Genomic DNA, 22,196 nt, shown 5'->3' with positions numbered 1-22,196 from the left:
CTTTTGCAACAGACAGAAATCCCTTTTCTGGCTTCAGACCCCAGTTTTGGTGCAGTTCACTGAACCTGATTTCCCTGTAGGATCAGGCCCATGATAAGTCTGGCTTGTCTTCAAAGCCTAAAAATACTGCAGTCCCAACTCATCCATTAGGCATACACTGTCTTGTGGTGAGCGCTGTGGCCAGGCAACGAACTGCGGCACATTCAACTTTCTTGCTTCCTGGCCTATGGTCAAGATCTGCAGACCTGGGAACAGTTCAATGTGTGTGTTTAACAAAAAGATGGCTTCAGAACTGAACAACACATCCATTGACACAAATGTTAGAGGAAAGCAAGGACAACCTGCTAACAATTAGTGGCTTTTAACATTCTCTGAACATAATGTCAATAAAGTGGGTTTAAAGGTACAATAGTAATTTGATTAGCAATAAATTAGTTAGTAGTTGACAGACAATTAAATGGGAACTTTCTATTTCTTCTTTGTTCAGCTAATTGGCGGTTGGCAACCGGCGTCAAGGTGCTTTACTGCAATCAGCTGTGTGATTCAATATCCTACTTCTAGTTCTTGCACCTAGATTAAAAATAAAAAAAATTGTCTTGGTTTCCATTGTTCACACAATTTTCTTCTGTAAAGCTTTGGTTCACAGGTCAGGTTTGTTCTGTTTTTTTCATTTCTATCTCTGTGCCAAACGTCTGAGCACATATGACTCACGTGTTAGATAAGAAGGTACACAACAGACTGTGGGCTGAGGTGAGGAGTGTGTATGCCATGCATTTGTTAGCCTGGCAAAAGAACTAGCCAGTAATGGATGAAATCAACACAAATATAGCTCTGTGTTCCCGATCAGGTTAAGGTCTTAAATTTACCAATACTGCTCTGGTTCTGTTTTTCGTGTCCTAAAGCCTGAAACATGCTTCTGCGTTTTCACGGGCCCGTAAGCGCAAGAGCCCTTCCGGGTCCCTTACGTGCTTATGTATCCCTCCTTACGTGCTGACAGGTGTCGACCCCCTTTTCTAAAATTTACGGCAAAGCTCCGCAAGCTCACTCAGCCCGCAAGGCTGTGATTGGTCTGTTCTACATCCCTTCTGGAGCTGCATTTCCGGTTTCATGCCCCATAATACCGGCAGAAATCACGGAAGGTTTAGAAGAACGAATATGGACCAAATAGAAGAGCACTTGGCAGAAGATATCAGATAGTATGATCACATGTATAACCTGTCACTGACTGGCGGATTTGTCTGCCAGAAAAAGGCTATGAGGAGCTGCAGTGGCTATGTAAATAAACAATCGACGAAGAAGAAAGAAGGCGTCTCTAAGGTCATCTTCGACAAAAAGCATTACTCCGCCTAGTGTTCTGGCGCGGAATTGCTTTGTAAGACGCGCAACGGTTGGGGAAGCATGAATGAAAACGAGTCTTGCGCCACAGCGGCGTGAAAAGACGCAGACGCAGTCGCAGAAGCATGTTTCAGGCTTAAAGAATCAAGAAGAATTCAGGTTGGATCTTAGGTCTGCATCCCTATTGGAGATCTGCACTAAATGTAACGAGAAAAAGAAAAAGCACAATTGGCAAGATGAGAGATCTAAAACAATGAAGACATCTAAAAGTGTATACCACTGCTTCTTTATCCCAGTTACAACCTGGGCTGACTGCTACTGATATACAACGGAAAGAGGTCCAGTGACAGGTGGCTCGGTAAAAAAAAAAAACCTGTAACGCGGCCTTCACAGGATCCCTTTTTGTATCCACAAGGAGCTGAATAAGTGACATGGCTTTGGATTTATAGGTCAGGCCTCCAGCAGGGTGGCAAGCTGCAGCAGGGCCCGGAGATCACAGTGGCAACGCTGCTTCCATCTGTTGTCACGGTCTGCTTATATCTCCATGCTAATCCCTCTGTACCAACACCTTAATGAAAATAGCCCGGTGGCGGGGCTGCTGCCACAGCTCTTTCAGAATGAGGAATTAGCAGAGCAGCGAGCACAAAGACCCCGAAACCTGAAGTTGATGGGATGTGAAATGCAGATAGAGCAGGAAGGAAAAATGGGAGATTAGAGGAAAATCAAAGAGGTAAGAAGCAGAACCTTTACACCGGCCACCTCGTTTCCACATAAAAAGATGTTCACCGATTGAACCTGCGCGTCCGGTAGTTCGCCTTGAAGTTTGCTAATTCATGCAAAACATGCAGGGGGTAGTCAAGGTCAGTTATTTGTTATTATCACAAGGACTAAAGGTCGTTGGCATTCAGCAGGCATCGGTGCGCGCCTCCCTGCCTCCGTTCAGCAGATGTAGCTTCTGGCACAAGTCTGGAGCTGACTAATCATTTGTGTATGCAGCTATAATATGCTTTCAATGTCTGAAAATACATATCATCCATCAAAGCACGATTGTAATGTCTTTGGGCTGGAAAAGGGCACAGGGAGTAGGTGTGGCATATCTAAGATCTAATAAATATACATTTCCTCAGGCAAGAGGAGGAAGCTGTGAGATCTAAGGATTCATTTCCCACTCTGCCGACATGGCAGATAAGGTTTGATACAGTGCAGGCATGCAAAAAATATACAACCTGAAACGGAAATATCGAACTTTTCAAATGTATGTTGCACACAGACATACAACCGTTCTTTACTGCCTATAGTCCGCAGTGTCTGGTTGGCATAAAACCAGGAAGGATCTCCATATATTTTTTATGTAAGTAGTAAGTACTATGTAACCTACACCCATGCTTCATTTTGCACATGTCCATTCCCTGTCATAAAGGGTGCAGGACATGTAATATCCAGGGAAACTAAACAAGATGGTGGGATGTGTTGTATCAAAGATGATATCCCTTAAATTGTTTATAATTTCATACATTCATGTAATTTAATTAATATACATTTTAATGGAATACTAATGCAGTCAACCTTTGTTTTTTGGTTTATAAGATATTCAGAATTATTTTTTGTTTACTTTTAGAGGTTATGTCAAAAGAAAGGGAAATGTAATTGTACTTCATGAGAGTTTCTGCTTTGTCAACAGGAATCTTTACCATGACGGAGATGTGCAGGATGCGGAGTTCCTCCTTGGCAGAGTTGCTGGAGGGATCTTCTGTGGGCTCTGGGAGGTTCAGGCTGCCGTCCTGGTGGTGGATGTGGAAGAGCAGAGTGCCATTCTCCAGCCACTGCTGCCTCCAGCGTACCAGGGGGATGTCTTCTGAGTTCCCGGAGATCTCTGCCAGATAAAAAGGGTAAACAAAGAGGGGACTGGATGAGAAGCGTTGCAGTTTCAATGCACATTTCCTAGCAACCGTTGCCAACCTCTTGACGAACACCCACGGGGACCGAGCACTTTATTGACACGGAGAAATGTTGTGGTGGGGATTTAATAACGAATAGCTTGAAAGATGCACCAGATAATGAAGGTGATGTGTCGATGTTAATTACTTTCATCCAGTTTCGAGCTGTTTTGAGGAGACAGGTGAATGTTCACAAGATGAAATATCTCAACTATTGGATGAATGTCAATGACCATCAGATTTGCATGATTTCCAGGATGATTATTCCTAAAACTCCTGCTTTCTATGTACAGCATCCTCACGAGGTGAAATAACAGATAGTTCAACACAAATAGCTGCACAACTGTTAGTTTTTCCACCAGCCTCGGGTGTACTTTACGTCTAGATGTAATTAGCAAAAAAATTTGCATGCTAACAAGGTTTGAGAGAACAAAAGAAGAGAAGAAATGATTAAACTCGAATGATAAAAAATGAGTAAACTGGGATTTTATGGAAGCAGTGGAACAGAAGAAATACTGCGCTTTGTGTCACACCTCAGTTCCTCAGACAATACATTCCACTCCGAGCTGTTTGAAGTATTAGGGATGCCAAAACACATACACACACACACACTCAGTGCAGAAATGGAACGGATTATAAATGCATGACGGAGCTTTATGGGTGATTTTGCATTATGTAAGTCTAAAGAGTCGCAAAGATGCATCAGGCTCATAAGTCATGAGAAGCGGGAGCGCTGAGTGGAAGACAAATGAAAATAGATCACGGTAAGTCCAGGCAGGACTCCGCACTGGATCCTTCACCCAACACCACCATCAAACTGCTGCTGGACATAAAACTACTGAATGATCTGGAGCAGGTTCATGGATTTTCACTGCATATCATTTTAACAGATGATGTGCACTGAAACTACAGCAGTGCTACAGAGATGCCTAGGTCTGTACCAAAAAATGACTTGTTTGGTTAAAAGGACAAAGCTGTGTAGTATTCTACTGTACACATGATTTGCAACACTTCAAAGAAAATAGGTCAACATTGAAAACATGCAAAGAAAGACAGCAAATAGAATGTTACTGTATCAACATGTCCATGTAAAGCAGAAATGTCTTTTCAACAGAAATTTTGTAAATTTCCATATGAGAGATACATTTGTATTTTGGTTAACAGATTACCCAATCTTTGCTTAATGAATATCAAAGCAGGTAAAGGCTTTCTAATAACAATTGTATTGTTTAGTCCGTGTTAGACACCAAATATGTCATGAATCTCTCTCTCACTCACTCTCAACTAATTTCTCATCTATGTCTCAAAATACATTATGAGCAATGATAATTATGAAGGTGTATAAGGGATGTTGTGGAAAATAAAAATTATAAAGTAGGCAGATGGAGTAATGTGTTAAAAAAAATGTACTTTCCAACACTAAAGTTTTTTAATTTATGAGATAAAAGTCACAAACTAATTACAGTTAGACTTGTGTGGTTGTTTTTGTCATGAAACCAGCTACAGTGGACAATTTAACAAAATGAGTGGGCTACATTCTGCAATCAAATTCAGCCATGAGGGAATACTTACTTTTAGACAATACTTTGTTGTGTGTGTGTATATATAAAGCTTCAGTCAATTCTGAACAGGGCTACAAGTGATAAAGTGGTGTTTCACCAGGGAAATAAGGCTTCGGATAGATGAAGATTAAGAGAGAATGATAGTTTGGTTGGAACTGGGCTTTGAGCAGGGTTGGATGATTGGACAGCCGACAGAAGATTGAACCTTGATAAAGACAACCTTCACTTTGAAATTAAAAAAAATGACACGATGCGGTTGCTTAAATTTGTGACTTAAATTCAAGAGATTTTTTTTTTTATTATTAATGACTTCAATGAAATCATCCTATCTTAATCTGTACAATGTTGTGCAACAAATAAAAGGTATTCATAGCTGTAATATTTTTATTTTGAAATATACTGCATACACACATACTGATAAACTTTCTCATCAAAGAATCACATCATACTCCTCGTCAGGAATAACCCACTGTATATGCATGACTAAGGACACAACACTACACACACCGTCTATGTGAAGCTGTCCCATATGAATTTAAACTCTGAACACTGATAATATGGTAATTCTGTCACACACACCTTCATATTTCACCTTTTCTCTATATAACCCAGAAGTACAACATTTATCAGAATGTTTTTTCTACATAGAGTGATACATAACTGTACAGTGTAGAGAGGGGGCACCTTGGACGTATCATTCAAGGTTCACTCAGGAGAATCGTATTGGAGTGGTTATAGCAGCACATAAAGTTCAGCATCATTCTCAGTGAAAGAAGATTGCAAAGTCTATATAGTCTGTATGTTTTTAAGTTATGTGCATGCATGCAAAAACTATTCAGCAGAGAACACTTTGAGACAAATGAACAAGGGAAGGCAGAAATATAAAACTAGAGTGATCAATACACAGTTCAAACCTATAAAGCATTTAAGTGCTATATTTTCTTACGTTATTGTCTAATAAAACAAGTCTATTCCCACTAGAATATTTTTTAGTAATCACTAATCAGCCTATTTGCATTCTGTAGAGACTTTTTTTTTTATAGTTCCCTTGTTGTTAGCAGGGGCCATTAATCCCTTCCAAAATTCTAATTAGGCATTTGCACATCGCATCCTGCTTAATGCTGCCATTTAAAGTATGGTGCACAGTGCACAATCTTATACTGTTTATGGATTACTTTGAACGCTGCCCCTGTGAAAGACCATTACACTAATTGCTAGCATGACCCTGTGCAGTACACAAATCTGTTGCCCAAATATATTATGCTAGATCTACAAGCCATTAAATAACGTAAAGCTCTTTTTTACACACAGATGTCAAGATGAACCAAAACGGAGGAAGATAAGCACGATGCAGAGCGGAAAGGGATGGTGGGGGGTGCACTAAAGGGACACAGTCCATTAGCGAATATTACATAATTGATCAAAGTCCACACGGCTCTGCTGTATGCACTGGTTTATTCGTGTAGCAGCGCGGCACCACGATGGTTGCAGGGAGTAAATAATAATGAGGTTTAGACGTGATCAAAGGAAAAGACTAGAACTGAGTGACGCGAGCACTGCGCCGAGGCTTTGGGGAGATGGGAATTAGGACGGAGACAACAGCCTGGGAAAGACCAGAGAGCAGCGCAGGGGTGAAGCTCTGACGCTCCTCACTTTCTGCTGTCACACGAAACAAAACCTACTTATCACTGTGAGCCTTGAAAACATGCGTCAATCCCACACTACATGGGACCATTACACTGATTGCTATCTGTGATGTCGCTTCTAGCAAGTTATTCCTGCTGATTGCACACTATTTGAAACAGTGTTTAAACTTTCAGGAGCATGTGTCACGTTGCAGCAGCAAATAGGCACCGGTTTAATGTGGGACTCAAGTGATTCAGGGCCGAAAGTCTTCTGCTTTGTCGGCGTCATCTTTGCCTTTGATCCAACCTTAAGATAATGTCACAAGAGGGAGGATCAAAAATCAAACCCTTGCAGTTAGTATACTATTGTATTTAGCTAATTAATGGGGAGGAGGCAATTTTACATATTAGGGCTAGTTGACATATCACTGCCACTACTGCATATTGAATAGTTAAAGTGTGTTATATGGCATGAGAAAGCATGATGAAGTCATTAAGCTTAACTTTGAAAAACTGAATAACCCCAGAGGTCTAAACTAAAACAGAAGTCTGTCCTGAGCTGCTTTCGGACATGCACTGAACTCCAGACGATCTCCTGAAAGTATCCAAAGGGGCGGTAGAACAGAAATGTCTGAGAACACAGCAGTAGGTTACTGGGAGGATTGACTGCAGGGAAGTGGAAATGTTGATGACATTTCTAACATGTATAGAAACAAAAGGAATACAACTATCTCAGGATGAAAAAGACAAGGCTTACATATAAAAGACACAGATGAAGAAGTCAATTTAATTTTGAGAGATGGGATTCTAAAGTGTTTGGTGATTTGCGGGAACGGCATTGGTGACGTGCTTTAAATAAATGTGATGTCTGCAGTAGAATTTATGTCCTGCCTCCTACATGCTTAGCCAACCATCATCTGAACGAATTGGAGATTTCGACTGAAGAATGTCACCCCGGGTCTGTCACATGTAATAGAGAAACTCCAAAGAAAGTCCAGACCCCCGAATCCAGGCCAATTTCCGGAGTTCATGTCTCAAACTGGCTCTGAATGAATGTGGTGCCAACTTCAGATTCTGTAGCAACAAAGCATCTCACAAACCAAAACAGGTACAGATTCAGTTGTGATTTCCATAGAAGTAGCAAATAAATACAATGAAACATTGTTAGAACTTTGAACACAATTAAACTCTTGCAGCCATCACACTTGTTTCTGCTGAATAACAATGTCTACTGAGGTACTGGACATGTGGAAGTCATTAAATTGCTGCTCAATAGAGATATGTAAGCCGTGGGCAGGTGTGATAGACAGGCGACAACCAGTTAACCCCCTGTTACTGCATCACCCACCTCTGTGGGAGGAGCTGCACACACTGAAAGGAACGGGGCAGACCATTCAGCATTCAAGTGATGAGAATGGCTCATTCGTAATGAAGGGAAAATGGTTTTTCAGGGTTACATAAAGCATGTATTAAAATATGAAGCTACATGGATGAATTTGTTTTACCAAAGAGTGGAGAGCTACTGCTTTTGTTGGAAAAAACGTTGGGGCACAGAGTCAGTTGAAACTGTTTTGAGGCGGAGTCACAGGTGAAACTTAACTATAGCCACTTTCAAACATGACCGTGGGTTAAGTCAAATAAATTGTGTCTGGACTCTACTCTGACTTTGCCTTTCACACGTGCACAACGCAGCAGATGGGGCCTTATAGCCGTTGAAACTGACCCTCACTTCAAACCTAGGGGTACCCAGAATGCCTTGCAAATCACCGGCAAGCTGGGAGAGAGACCATGAGAGAGACCCACAATTGCAGCATTTTTTATTAATCATGATTTAACCCTAAAAATGATTTGTAATTCTTTAATAATTTGATTGAACTCTAATTCTTGTAATTTATGTAAAATACAATAGTTTTTAACATTTATAAGCATATGCAATGGTATTTAATTAGTATTTTTACTTTGTAATAAGGTGTCAATAATGGTTAGTATGTGTATTATATATATATATATATATATATGATTTGCCTTGTAAATATAACCATTTACGAAATATTAGTACAAAAATATAAGTATAGTATTGAATGTAAAATAGTGTTTGGCATCAGCTACATTTGTGACGTATGTTAGCATCCTAACACACAAAACTAATGACCATGATATACATATACCTGCTGAAGTCTTTAGTCTTCAAGTCTTTAACACTGCTATTCTGATCATGTAAGCATTAGTAATGTTAGTATCTGGTTCAAAGTGGTCCTGACTAAGAGCAGCCTCACAGAGCCACTCGAGTAGACGGAGTTCTGTAAACATGCTATCGTGATAAAGAGCGTTTTCTTTCATCTACTTCATGGGCTTTCTTGAAGTAGCATGCTATCTAGTGTTTCATAAGTGAATTTCCCATTCACTTTCTATGCACCTTCTATGTTCGCACTTACAGGGCCTCAGGTATTCATGATAGGAGTAGGCAACATTAATATTTTGTGCACACATTGTACATGCAAGCAATTACCGAGCAGTACCTGCTGGCGCTTCACACTGTGCGGGTGTACAGCACCGTCTTTGTCAGGCAACACATTACACTGATTACTATAAAGGAAACACTTGCATGCTGGATAATGGCCATAACCCTTATATACATTAAAACCTGTTTACAAACCCAGACGCTTTCTGTGACACAACAGCGTGTATTTGTTTGTGTGTGCGTAAACATTTGTGCATTTGCATGTGTTTGTAATTGTCATATAACTATAGGTCTCATGCTGCGGTAAAGATAGGGTTCCCTCAGCCCGTAAATAAGATTTAAGAGTCCTTACTGGTTTTAACCTAAATGCAAATGATGTGCCTAAGTGTGACAGGGCACTTTTTAAAAAGTGTGCTTTCTCTCCCCCCAGGGACTACTTTGCCATGAGAGTGGGATTAATGAGACTGCCTTTCTTACTGCATGGGACCAGGTTCAGAACCACCCAGCACAGAGGGAGCAGAAGGAGGAACGAAAGAAAGAAAAAAAAATGAAAGGGGGGAAGAACTGGTACAGAGGGGAGAGAAAGAAAAGAGAAAGTGGCCACCAAACATCATCAAAGTAATCAGATTACGCCACGTTATTAGTGTTGCTCCTCTGAAAGCAGATTCACTGAACCATTTAGTTTAAATGAGTCTCAGTTCCTTTAGAATTAAATTGATAGAGCATTTGCCTTAAGCATTTTAAAATCTTTAATGCAAGCATAAACAAATGGCCAGTGCCTCCGCACACACTTTTCTATTCCCTAATTGATTGACACACACTGCTACAATGTAATTGATTCCCCAGAATTCAGGGAGTGTGCTGTGGCTTTATAGAAATGGTAAAATGTACTTTGCATTAAAATGAGGACAAATTCAGTAAAAGCTTGTTCTCCCTCTCCAAGTCACGGATCTCAAAGACCTCTGCTTATCCAAGCAAAACTGATAGAATTAGAAAATCCTCAGAGGGGATTTTAGAATTAAACACACAAAAAAAAAGAAATGAATCTGTTGGAAGATAAATGCATTGGGATGGAAATAAACAAGTTACAGTAAAGTGGCCTGTCTGTTACAATTGAAGGGACTAGCAGGGCACTTTTTGGGAGAATCTTGGCAGCATAACGCTGTCGGATTTTAGTACCCAGTGGGGAGGTTTTGTTCTGTCTCCGACAATAACATCACAGTGAAGTGTCAACAGTGGATTAAAATAATTGATCTTATTGGAGAGCATTTTTGGATAAGATGAGGAACTCTGTGCTACACTGGAGCTGAAACAGATACATACGCTCCCTCTAGGACTTTACCCTACGGCTAACTGCTGACAATGTCACAAGGCTTTATGCCTACTGTCCCTATAATAACACATTGAATGGTTGGTTCACCAAGAAAAACGAAAATCCATTGGTTCATTTCAGTAGCAGTTTGTAACCATGTCGATATTTTGAATTATATCTGTCCTGTTGAAGAAATTCCGATTTCTGCTCCCACATCCCAAAGAAATAACTAAACAAATAATAACATGGACAACATCCACAGATAGAGGAAGACAACATAAAAATGTCTTAAAAACATTTCCTTGTCTCATTGTAAGGCTCCACTGACCGTGTGATTACAAAGTTGTGGTTTCACCGATGTCAAACAGCATATAGATGCATCATTTAATGTTAAGAATATTTTGTATTAAGTATTAAAATCTCTTCTATAGTACCTGTAAATTTGCCTTTACTGTATAATGTGAAATTGAAATAGGACACAGCTTCAGTTTACCTGCTCAAAAACTGTTCTTTAATAGTCAGATCTTTTTTAGAATTCACCTTATGAGTTGGTACTGTATCACATTCTGAATAATCTCATATCCTGTTCAAGAGAATTCCAAATATCAAAGATGAGATGTGTTGATTTAACAATTTATGCTATATTGTGGCTCCCTATTTTGAGTGACGGTTTTCTGCAATATTTAGGCCTGGTTCCCCGTGATGATATTCATATTATTCTATTCATAACACATAGGGATATACGATTCATAGAGAAAGCATTTTGCATAAAAAGGCATTGGCCACTTCTCAGCTTCTTTGAAGCTCCGCGCTATCGAAGTCTGAGGGAAATATGGGTACGACTTGAAGATGGTGTAAAAGACTTTGTCCAAAGTTCACAAAAAATATGTAGATAATCATATGTCTGCTAAATGTAGCAAACTTAAATGTTAAAGTCGTTATTTAACCTTCTGTCATGGCCAACACGCTGTGTTAAGTAGATACTTCGCAGCCCACTCAGAAATCAGAAAATCAGAAATCAGCCAGACTATAGTGTAGTCAGAGGACAGCCTTGAAGGACAACCTGTGTGTGTTTGCACAGGAATAATATTCTGGAAACTTGCACCCTGTCTCTCCTTCGTACACTTCCCCTGTGAACGGCTGGTCTCTCAGCTGGAGAATGTTGTGTTCTTGTTAATAGTAGATTAATATGACTCAGTTTGGGGAATTCAAAATCAACATCTCCAAAGTAATTTCGGCTTATCGCCATGCCCTCTGGTGACCATGCGATGTGATGATCGTTATCATCATATTGGTGGAATAGAGCATTACAACTTCTGGGAGAGTCAACTAAAACTGAAGCACCATTTTGCAGTGAGATTTGAGTTCTTTCTTTTTTTGTGGTTCGTGCATTATGTATTTAAACATGGATTTATGTGTGTGTTGATTTATTAGTTATAGTTATTGCTAGACACTGGTCCTGTTCCCAGGATGGACTGTGGATCATCTCTCGCCACTGGAGTGTTTATTGCAGAAAGTTTAAATTTATTTAAATACATTTTTTTATCTTTTACATTCATTTTCAATGACGTGGGCACAGCAAAATAAACACAGAGCCACTGTGAAATCAGGAAAGAGACAATATTGAAAATCACGCTCACATTTGAAGTCATGCAAATTAATGAAAACCAAGCCTTGGACCATTACCGTGCTAACTGGTATGTTTTGAAGTTTGTCAAATTCTTCTGGACAGGTTCATGATTTTTTATTTTACAATCTCTGGGAAGAGCAGCGCTCTTTTGTGTGTGTGTCTTTGCTTCAGTTATTAATCGATGGTGTCGGATCATGAATCAAGATCGTTCCGGTCGTTTTAATGTCCTGGCTGTGTGGGTCACTTTACCTCTCGTTATTTTCAATGTGTTTAAATACATGTCTTATATACTCGCGAGGACATGTGACAGGCTCATTCAGCACAAGGATATTATTGCTCTTATAATACTTTCTACTTTTTAAAAGAGGATCCTGTCGACCTTTGTACGAATAAAATATGCTCTTGGCATCATCGCTCTATTTCCCTCTCTCAGAGATTCATACTCCTAAAATACATATGCAAGTTAAGTTTATAAATGTGTGGCCTATATTAGAATTTATGGAAGTGTTCTTCTTAACTTATATTTAAATTGCCCTGCAGTGCTGTGACCCCTGTGTTCTCAGTTTAGGTTTGAGACTACTATGACGCAGAGGGTGGGTGTGGCTACTTGGCCTGGAGGATAGAGCAAGTCCAGTGCAGCACTATAGTTCAGTCTTGGTGATGCTCCGCACACACCAGCTATCAAGATGGTCCAAAGAGCAAGAGGGATTTGCTCTTGACTTGTAAGCAACTGATTTGTGAGGAAGGCTGTGAGGTATTATCCTCAATGAAACATTCAGCTGATGGATCAGTCGTCAAAGAGAAGAAGAGGGAAATATTTCAGTATCTACAAGCACTGGTTCTAGACCAGTAAGAATCCTTAACAGTCCTGGAAGACATGTCTAATACTGATTAACTCATTTGTAAACATTTACTCGAGATTTACATGTTCAGTTGCACAAGCTTTTAAATAGTGGAAGGTCTTATTTCTGGGAGGGGTTTCATTGCCTCAAGGTGTTTATTTATTTAGATTGACCAAGACTTCACCAAGATGTTTGGGGAAGAAGTTTCTGCGAAGTCTTTAGCAAAATGTCCTACTTTCTTCCAACCATTGATCTTGGCAGACTGAAATAACCAGAATTCTAATGAGCAAGTTGAAGAGCTTTTGCCTGCACAACAAAACTCAAAACGAACAAAAAAGTTTTCTCCTTAAAAGGTTTTGTTTGCTGAAAAAAGTTTCTGAGACCTTTGAATCTTATCTGTGGCATAATCATGATTTAAGTGTATTTTCAGCTGTAGCTGACAATGTGATATATCCATTTACTTTGCCCCAAGGTTGGGACCTGTCAAGCATTGTACTGTTGGTCTACCTTCTTCCCCCAACCTCAAAAGGCCACAAAGAGAGTGCTAAAATTAGCTGATATCAAGCTGTCAATCATGTTGTGAGATATCTGAGTGTAGGCATTATTTTAGTTTTTTTAATACAGTTGTTATAACAGTGACACCACTTATATTTTAATGCTTTCTCATGGCTCTCTTTATCTCTACATTTTTGCAGATAAGAGCCAGTGTTGAGACCTTGCTTGCGAGTTCGGAACCAGGGCAGCCATCCCTGCAGTACGTTGGTGAACAGAAGAACAACATCCAACCTTTCTGGATTTCTCAGCATTTTTTCACCATGGGCTTTATCCGGGAAATAATTTTTAGATGTGGTTTGCCAGCATGTTCCTTATCATTTAGCACTTATTCAGGGTTCAAGAAACACATCATCTGCACAGGGACACTGGTCCAACAAATACTATGGACAAAGTGGGCACTAAAGAGAAAGGGACGAGTCATCAAGTTCTCAGGCAGTCTGTACCGACACTCCAGTAACCACCCAGGTTGCTGTTGACTGTGGCTTGTGGCTTTGTTGTAGCGCAGTAACAAGCATCCCTGTTGCCAAGAGAACCAGGCAAGTGATGAAATGCACTACAGAGATTCAAGGCACAGATTTGTGAAAAAATATGGAAATAATGTTTTGATCATTTAGAAAATCCTTTAACATTCTTTAATAAAAGAGCCACCGACAGAGGTTCTTTAAGGAAAAGTGGGAACTTGTTAGGAGTTTATGATCAGTTACCTGTAACGGAAAAATTTGTGCATGTACAGGGAACCCTGAAGATTAGGTTTAAGAACAGTGAACTAGGTGAAATTTTCCTTCAGTCAAAACAACACGAAGATGGAACTTATAAAATATGTATGTGATGGTTCATGCTTCAAAAGTGATGATTTGTTTTTCCAAGCAACCAAATGCATAAAATGATTTTGAGACACCAAATCCCTTAGGTTCAATGAAGGGTATACACAAATTTGGTTGTATTTACTTTATATTGAGAAACCTGTAAAGAAGACATGCTTGCTCAATACGTTACATTCTTTACACACCTCTGATAACTACGTGGTTGACATGCATGATTTGCTTGAAGGTGTAGTGCAGTAGGAACTAAAACTAGTCTTTCAGTACCTTCAATATGAAGTATCTATCTCCGGAAACACTGTCACAGAGGATCCAACATTTAAACTGTGGTTGTATTGAGAGATGAAACAAGCCAAGTGAAAGTAGCAAAGATATTGGATTGAGTGCAAATCAGTAATGGTGTCTTTGTGAAATGCTCCCTTTATTTTTGGTGATGTACTTGAAAGAATCAACAGTTATTGGAATCTGCTTCTCTTCTGGATTCATATTGTGAATAAATATTGTTACCAATTATAAAAAATTACCAGAGGTGGACTTAATGTAAGGTAAAGATCAGCAATTGGGATGGGCCCAGAACTACGAGGGGTCCCATTAAACACCCCAAAATACTTATACGCTAAGATGGCATCTGAATGCCTATAATTCATGAGTAACTAGTTTATCATCACCACCTGAGTCCCCAATGGACTATTGCAAGAAGCCGCTGTTTGCGCTAGCATTGCTAATAGCAAAGTGGAGGAACTAACTGATGCTGACGGCTCAAACTATGGTAATACAGATAAGCTTAATCAACAAAGTTATGAAGACAGTTAGTAGCTATAACAGCTAGTGACTAGCAGTCCCCCTACAAACCAATGTGCTATAGGCTTGCTTGGAGATGACCCAAAACTCTTGCCCAAAGAGCTGACAGGCAAATGGCACCGTTCAGGTAAAGGACCGAATTTTTTTACAAGCAATAACTATCACATGCAAATGATGAATGGAGGAAGGATAACCAGGTCCTGGCTTGTGTACAATGAAAAAGAAAAAAACTGTTACGTGCTTTTGTTGCCATCTGTTTGGAGGCAGAAAAAAAAACACTCAGCCAAATGGGGATGGGTTCACTACCTGGAAGAATCATGCAGCCCACTTGAAACAGCTGAACAAATCATGGAACATGGATACCTGGCGCACTCTATTACAGAAAGTACAAAAAAACACAGCTATAGATCAGGTGAACCAAGATCTAATTGCTCATGAAGTAAACCGCTAGAAGGAGATTTTAAGAAGATTACTTACAATCGTGAACCATCTGGCAGAACATAATCTGGCAAAATATTACTGTGAGAAAATATATTCTGAAACTGTTCAAATGTTTTTTGGGGGTTAGGAAAAAGCAACAAGTAGGACTTTCTTTGATAAGTAAGGATTGTAAAAGGTGGAGAACAACGGATCCGGAGGGCCCCATGCCTGTGTTCCTCTCGGGCCCCTACATGTATATATTAACCACTTATTATTCGGCGCATTTAATAAATGATCATCCCGAGATGTTTAGGCCAAATTGAATTTTTTTATAGGTCAGTGAAAATTTCAAAATTATTACAAAAACCTTGTTTAAACAAGACCAAAGACAGCCAGCTTTTCACTGGGAGAATTTTCATTTTCAGAGGGTTTGCAAAGTTTATTTTCATGACCTCGTTAATACATTCTCCTGAGAATTTTCTGTCATTTATTTTAATGATTAAAATTTATTAAAGACCCTATGACTATCTTATCTGATAGATAACAAAAACTACATAGTGCCACATTGTGTGCTTATGAGGACTGTTAGGACCACAAGTTAAGCCAATGCTGTGTCATAAGGTGTGCTGAAATTAATACAGTTTCACGGTTAATGAAAACTCTGCTGAATTGCTGTTTCATTTTAACAGTATCGATTATTGAGTGTAGATTGAAGTTTCTCAAAAACCTTCATCACAATTTAAGGCCCCTGCCCTCATTATACTGTATAGTCATATCATCTTTGACTTGTGAATTCTGATATAGTTTAATCTGCCTTTAAGTTATTTTTCTTGTCAGACACTCCTCATGTATTGCTGAAAATGTACAGCTAAGGAAATCATGTCCATTGTCATTTCATAAAACCTAACCCTAACCCTAACCCTAACCCTAACAGCTTTGGTTTTAAAATTACATATGAATGAACAGCAGTTAAATATTTCTTCTTTCCTCCTAACAGATGCAAGCACATTATGCAGACACCAGTGCTACAGTTTCTTTCAGAAGAACATCATGCTTGATGATATAAGTATAGAAAATGTTTTATGAAAGTATCTAATCACCAAACCATGCGTACGTGTGGGATGTTTTGTGAATGTGCTGCTTTGAAAATGCCTCCCATAGATACATGTAAACATGCAATCGTCGGAATCAAAAGTTTATCACCCACCCTTGCTGGAATGTATTCTGAACAAATCTGTTTCATGGATGGCGGCCAAGAGGAAATACTCTAAACCCACTCTGTGTACGTGCCAGTGCATTCATCTTCCCTCTGAATCTCTGCTGTGCAAATGGATGCTGGAGTCTTCGCTTGTATAGGTTTTTTGCTCAATTCATGAAAGCAAGACTGAAACATTTGAAAGAGGAAACATTATTTTACCTGCAAATGAAAAGTTGAAGTAATATATTACAGTTTCTATCGATGTGTAGGGGAATTTATTGCATCGCTTTAGTGGCTTTATGACTCTTCTTTACTTTGCCACTGTTTTTCAATGCCAGTGGATGAAATATTCATTGCAAAATAAAAAGATCCGGCTGGAAACATTCTTTATTTTCTTTCCAGACTGAGAGCTATACAGTTCTCCATTTATTAATACTTTTTCATCAGTAGCACTAAGTCTAACTTATTGAATTCTATATTGTTATTGACAAACCAGACAAAAATAGTTTGTAGCTGTGAAATAACACTCTCCATGTTAATGGTGTAAAGGAATGATGTCACCATGTGTCTATGTAGCTCACTGGTGTACTTTTAATGGATTTTAGACAACATAGAAGTTTATTGCAAAAAAGACTAATGTATACATGACATTCCTACCACTTAAGATCAGTGGAAACTGCAAAGCTGACATAAGTAAAATATGTAATGTAAATTCTGGCTTACAACTATAACAAAAAATATTAGGTCTGATTTGTCCAGCTTTCTCTAAATAGTTATTTCTCTTTGCCCCCTCTAACATCCTGAGACAAAAAAGCCTGTATAAAAATGTTGAGCATCATTTTAATCCATAATAAGTCTACTCGTTAAATGCTCCTGGTAGACCGTAAGTGCCTGTGAGCATTTTTTTTCTGAAAACATACTTTCTGGTGTGGGGCTCTGGCCAAATGGATGTGAATGTGGGTCCTTATTCATTTGGCAACCATGGGACCTGAGGCTTCTCTTTAAATGGTTGTTGCAGATTTTCCAGTGGGGGCAGCTGTCTGCCCCCCAGACACTTGTGTTTTTATCTACAGTGAATATGTATTTTTTAATCTGATGTGATTGTCGATCCTTGACAATGTGTCAGGTACATCCGCCCTCACTGAGGAACTTCTGCTGTGAGCTGACCGGGTTCTAGGGAACTGAAATATTTTTACAAAAACAACCCAACAAGAATAAAAGAGGATAAAGGAGCTCGGTCCGGACCGACCCTATTTACAGATTCAGCTGCGAGTGATGAGGATGAGCTTACACCGAGGCTTCTCCTGCTTGGAAAAAAAAACTGCACACCCCAATAAATTTGATCCTCCAGCTGCCACTAGCTATTACCCGTACATAATTTGACTCAGGCATATGGGTTCTCTTTCAGTTACAAACTAATGGGATGTTCCTCTCTGGACAATCTCCACTTTGTGGCTTGGTTCAGTAAGCCAGGTATATTTTACATAACATATTTCTTTCTGTTTAAGGCACTTTGGCATTGTGTCTTATTAAAACACTATACAACATATGTAGACAGCTAATACAAGAGGCAATGACTATAGGGTACACATCTGTCTTCATGCCTGAACGGCTGAAAGTTGAATGTGAAAATATCAATGGGTGCATTCAGAAATAATGAGACGGGCGAACAGTTCTGTTTAAGGGGAGGGTTGTGCTTGTACTGGGATTTACAGCAGCAGGTGTGTGTGCATGTGTGTGTGTGTGTGTGTGTGTGTGTGTGGAGTTGTAACGGGGTGATAGCTGAACATATTCTGCTCACATCCTCATGCAGTGTCAGGGGAAGCTGCCCTCTCTTACCTCTACTCTCACAGTCATAGATTCTTGTTAGAGTGAGGAGGGGAGAGAGTAAAGACGGGCGACGGTGGGAGAGGGCATTAAAATCGAAGATGTAATGGGATGAGTGGATGGGAAGATTGGTGAAGAAGAGATTGGATGGGATGAAGAGGCAGGGAGAAAGAATAGCGTGAGAAAGGATTTTGATCTGAGTGCTTAATTCAAATGTCAGGGTACATAACCCACCACTCCCGCTACAACCCCTCACACGTACACAAGTTTCCAAACTGTGAACTACACAAGCGTGCACAAGCAGTAGCCCAAATATGTCTCCAATCCTTATCAAACACCTTTCTACCACCATGTCCCCCACCCAAAATACACTCACCAAAGACTGATGCGCCGATACAAAAATCGCATTAGGGGAAAACCTTTCCAGCCATTTTAACCTGTACAAAGACTGGAGATTTCCCAGAAACACACCATGACTGGAGAGTAACTTTGATGCCTATGCTAAAAGGATCCTGAGTTTCATGAATAAACCAATAGTGTGTGACACCAACAAACCGTGTAACAAAGATTTAAAGAGTAAACATGAAACAACTTAGCATACTCTTCACGGTGTTTGTTTAGTACCATCATGACTGGATTGCTGTATATTCTGTTGCAACATATCCACCACTATACTCATGGATTGGAAAAGTTACCAGTTACCAGTTGAATAAATTCTGAAGGGTGCAATCACAGACAGGTATAAACACTCCTGTGTCCCCAGGGAACACTTCTGGGCCTGTTTTAAGGTGTTAGTCATCTGGCCATGCCCATTTTCTACATGAGTGAGAACAGGAAACACTGCAATCAATCAAAGTCGCTCCCTTTCCTAACAAGCTCCCCAATGTAGGTCTCCACATATTAATCAAGACAGCCGGCAAATGGTAATCGGAGGTGCTTTGAGAACTTTTCAAATTTCATATCAGATGATTATGTATGGAAGTCAAACTGCAGAGGACAGGGTGAACGGTCCACTTCAAGGTGAGCCGAGATCACAGGAGGTTCCGCCAGCCGCTCGGTCTGATGAGATTCAACAAGACGGACTCCACTTGGCTGTGATTAGAAATTCCACTTGCAGAAAGTCACACAGCCTGCAGTTTCTGTGAATGTGATCACAGATTAGGCCAATTAAAAGCAAGGCGGATCAGATGGATCGTATTGTTGCCAAGATTGGACGTTTTAAAAATGGTTTCGACAGGTTGCTGAGTAGTTTAAATGAAAAGCATCGAGAGGCAGGCAAAATAAAGCCGGCGCTGCCAACTCTGCAGCTATAGCTTTGTTTGGCACTTTTAAGCAGAAGCCACAGAATGAAATAAGTAGTTACTGACCATTACAAAGAGTCCACTGATGTGTGCAGGTAGAGTTACTCTTGCTTTCTTGAGATGACTAGAGCAAATATCTTATCTGTTCTCTTCCCTTTATGTCTAACGCTATTTTCTATGATATATGTTGCACTAATCAGAATAATATCTTAAGAGTCCTTTTTCACAGTAGACATTTTGACTATCACTTGTAATATTAAAGGGATAATCATCTACTCACCACGATGGCGATGCAGGGGTGGGTTAGGTGTCACCCAAGTGTCTGCAAGCACTAACATTCTAATTTGAATCAGAACCACGTAACTCTCATCATGTTTTAAGCTTAAATGTCCTTTGGAAGTGGCAAAATTAGCTGATGAAGCATGGCCAAGGGTCCTTGAATGCACCTTGTAGGAATATATCAGTGGATTTTTAGGCTTTAAACATTGTGTAAATGAATTTGTTTCAAGTCACATGTCAAATTGTTTTGGTGTTTTCTTACGTCTGAAGTATTGTACTTCAATTTTATTGGATTTGGCTGATAACAAGTCAACTTCTGAGACTCCAGAAGTGTTTTGTGGACTCAAACACTACACCCACCCCTTCATCAGCATAGAGGTGAGAAGATGATGAGTGCATTTAGATTTTTCAGTGAACTATCCCTTTAACATGAATGCCAGTTGCTTTCGAGGAGGGTTGAATGACTGCCACAGTGAGCCAGAATGCAATACTAGGACCCCGAAAATGAAGCAGCTTAATGGAATTCATCCATCATTTACAACTGTGTTTTTCCGACTGTGACATGTTAAAATGTGTACTATTCTAAGAGGAGGTCTAATCAGTTCATCACAAGTGTGTAAGCTTCACTTAACTCTTTTTTTTGGCAAATGACTTAGCAAATGTCATTGAGCCTGCTGAGTGCACCCAGCAGTCTCTGCAGTCTCGTCCTCTGTGGCGCTGCAGGGTTCCTACACCCTCCTCCGTCACCACCCAGGGGATGTATGACTATTGACTTAACAGAAGTGAGCATCAGCAGGCCAGCAAAGATAAGAGCTTTGGAGTTTTAACCAACCTCTTTGAGGTTTTCAATCACGATCCAGGGTGGTGGTAGGGGGGTGGCATAAAATAATCGTATAATAGTTTCAATCGTGATATTGATTTGAAGTCTCTGAGCCCAGCCTGCGGCTTTTCAAAATACCCTTCTCAACTGGAAACAACGACGTCAGAGCTACACACTGAAAACAGAAGTTTGGATGCAAACACCAATTCAAATAATGTCTTTATGGGGTTTTGTGGTTTTTTTTTGCTAAGGAATTTGCCATTTTAACAACGGCGTTTCCCTCCCCATGTGCAAATGTTTGTCCACAAGCTCCCCTGTAACTATTTTGGCGTGGCAGCGTCATTGCATCTTGGGTTTAGTGCAACCCAAGACGATTGTGGGAAGTACAAACAAGTCAGAACCCTTTTTTATTATCCCTATAACAGAATGGTAGCGTGTGCAGTCGCCCACACTGACACCGTGCTGTATAGATGGGAAGGGCTGCCTTTTCTCATGTCTTGCACCTGGGGACGCTGGGCCCGAAGTTATATAAACTTCTCATTTTGTCTGTCTCTCTCACCATCACCACCTACCACTCTGCTCTGTTCTTTTCTCTTCTTTGCTTTGGCCTCACGACGCCTCCATCCACAGAACACCACATTCACCACAGACTCTCACAGACCACACAGTCATTAGTCACTTAACTCCGGCCTTAGGTCGGAATTAAATATTAAAAATACTTGAAATCCTCAGTGGTCTCCTTCATTGTCAGGCTCACTGAAAGTGGACTGTTGGCATTGATTATCTTTTTATTTGGTAACGTTACTTTCTTTTCTTCTCAGATATCGATAGCCTTAAGAATGTTGTCAGTATACACAACACAACACATGTTATAAATAATTTAACAATACGTTTAATTTCTAATCACTTACAATACTAGTTACTGATGAAAGTAATATTGCTGTGACATAGCTCTCATATTTGTCACGGTATCTAGACAGGCAGATTCATTTAGTTGCCAAGGTTACGAAAGACACCAGCAAGTGTAGGCAGCATTTTCTTTTTTTTTCACATCTGTGAATGACACAAACAAACCTCCACGTGCCTCCTGTCAACTGGGATGGAGGAACACATCCCTGAGCGGTACACCGTGTACAGTTTGGATGAAGCAACCATTTAGGTCTTTATGACATGAAAGACAATCATGCTTCATTGTTTTGCCAGAAAACGTAGGACCAGTTGCCATGAATTCAGTACATCCCCTTCTCCTGTGAACAAAGAACCACTGCATCAACCTGTGGCAAGTGTTACCTCCATGAAGAATGAGATTAACGAAGCAGGCGTCATGACACGGCCGCCGCTCTCCTGTTACGCAGTCGTCTCATCTACATGTTGCCTTAATTCAACATGCACTTGCCGTGCAGCAGACCAAACGAACACCAAAGCCATTCGCCATCCTGAGACGAATAGCAATTACGATTTCCGCTATGT

General features: G+C 40.0%; 1 protein-coding gene across 3 annotated transcripts in view; it reads right to left on the bottom strand.

Annotated features, from left to right (window-relative positions):
* Window positions 1-22,196, bottom strand: part of astn1 (astrotactin 1) — a 423,107-nt gene that overhangs the window by 343,159 nt on the left and 57,752 nt on the right. For all 3 annotated transcript variants that reach the window (XM_062404910.1, XM_062404912.1, XM_062404911.1), the window contains exon 2: window positions 3,027-3,208. In XM_062404910.1, coding sequence (XP_062260894.1) covers window positions 3,027-3,208 — 182 coding nt within the window. The remainder of the gene's footprint in view (window positions 1-3,026; window positions 3,209-22,196) is intronic.

This window comes from Platichthys flesus, chromosome 14, assembly GCF_949316205.1.
Source record: "Platichthys flesus chromosome 14, fPlaFle2.1, whole genome shotgun sequence".
NCBI lineage: Eukaryota > Metazoa > Chordata > Actinopteri > Pleuronectiformes > Pleuronectidae > Platichthys > Platichthys flesus.
The sequence above is the reverse complement of the archived record's forward strand: the minus strand, read 5'-3'. Positions and strand labels throughout refer to the sequence as shown.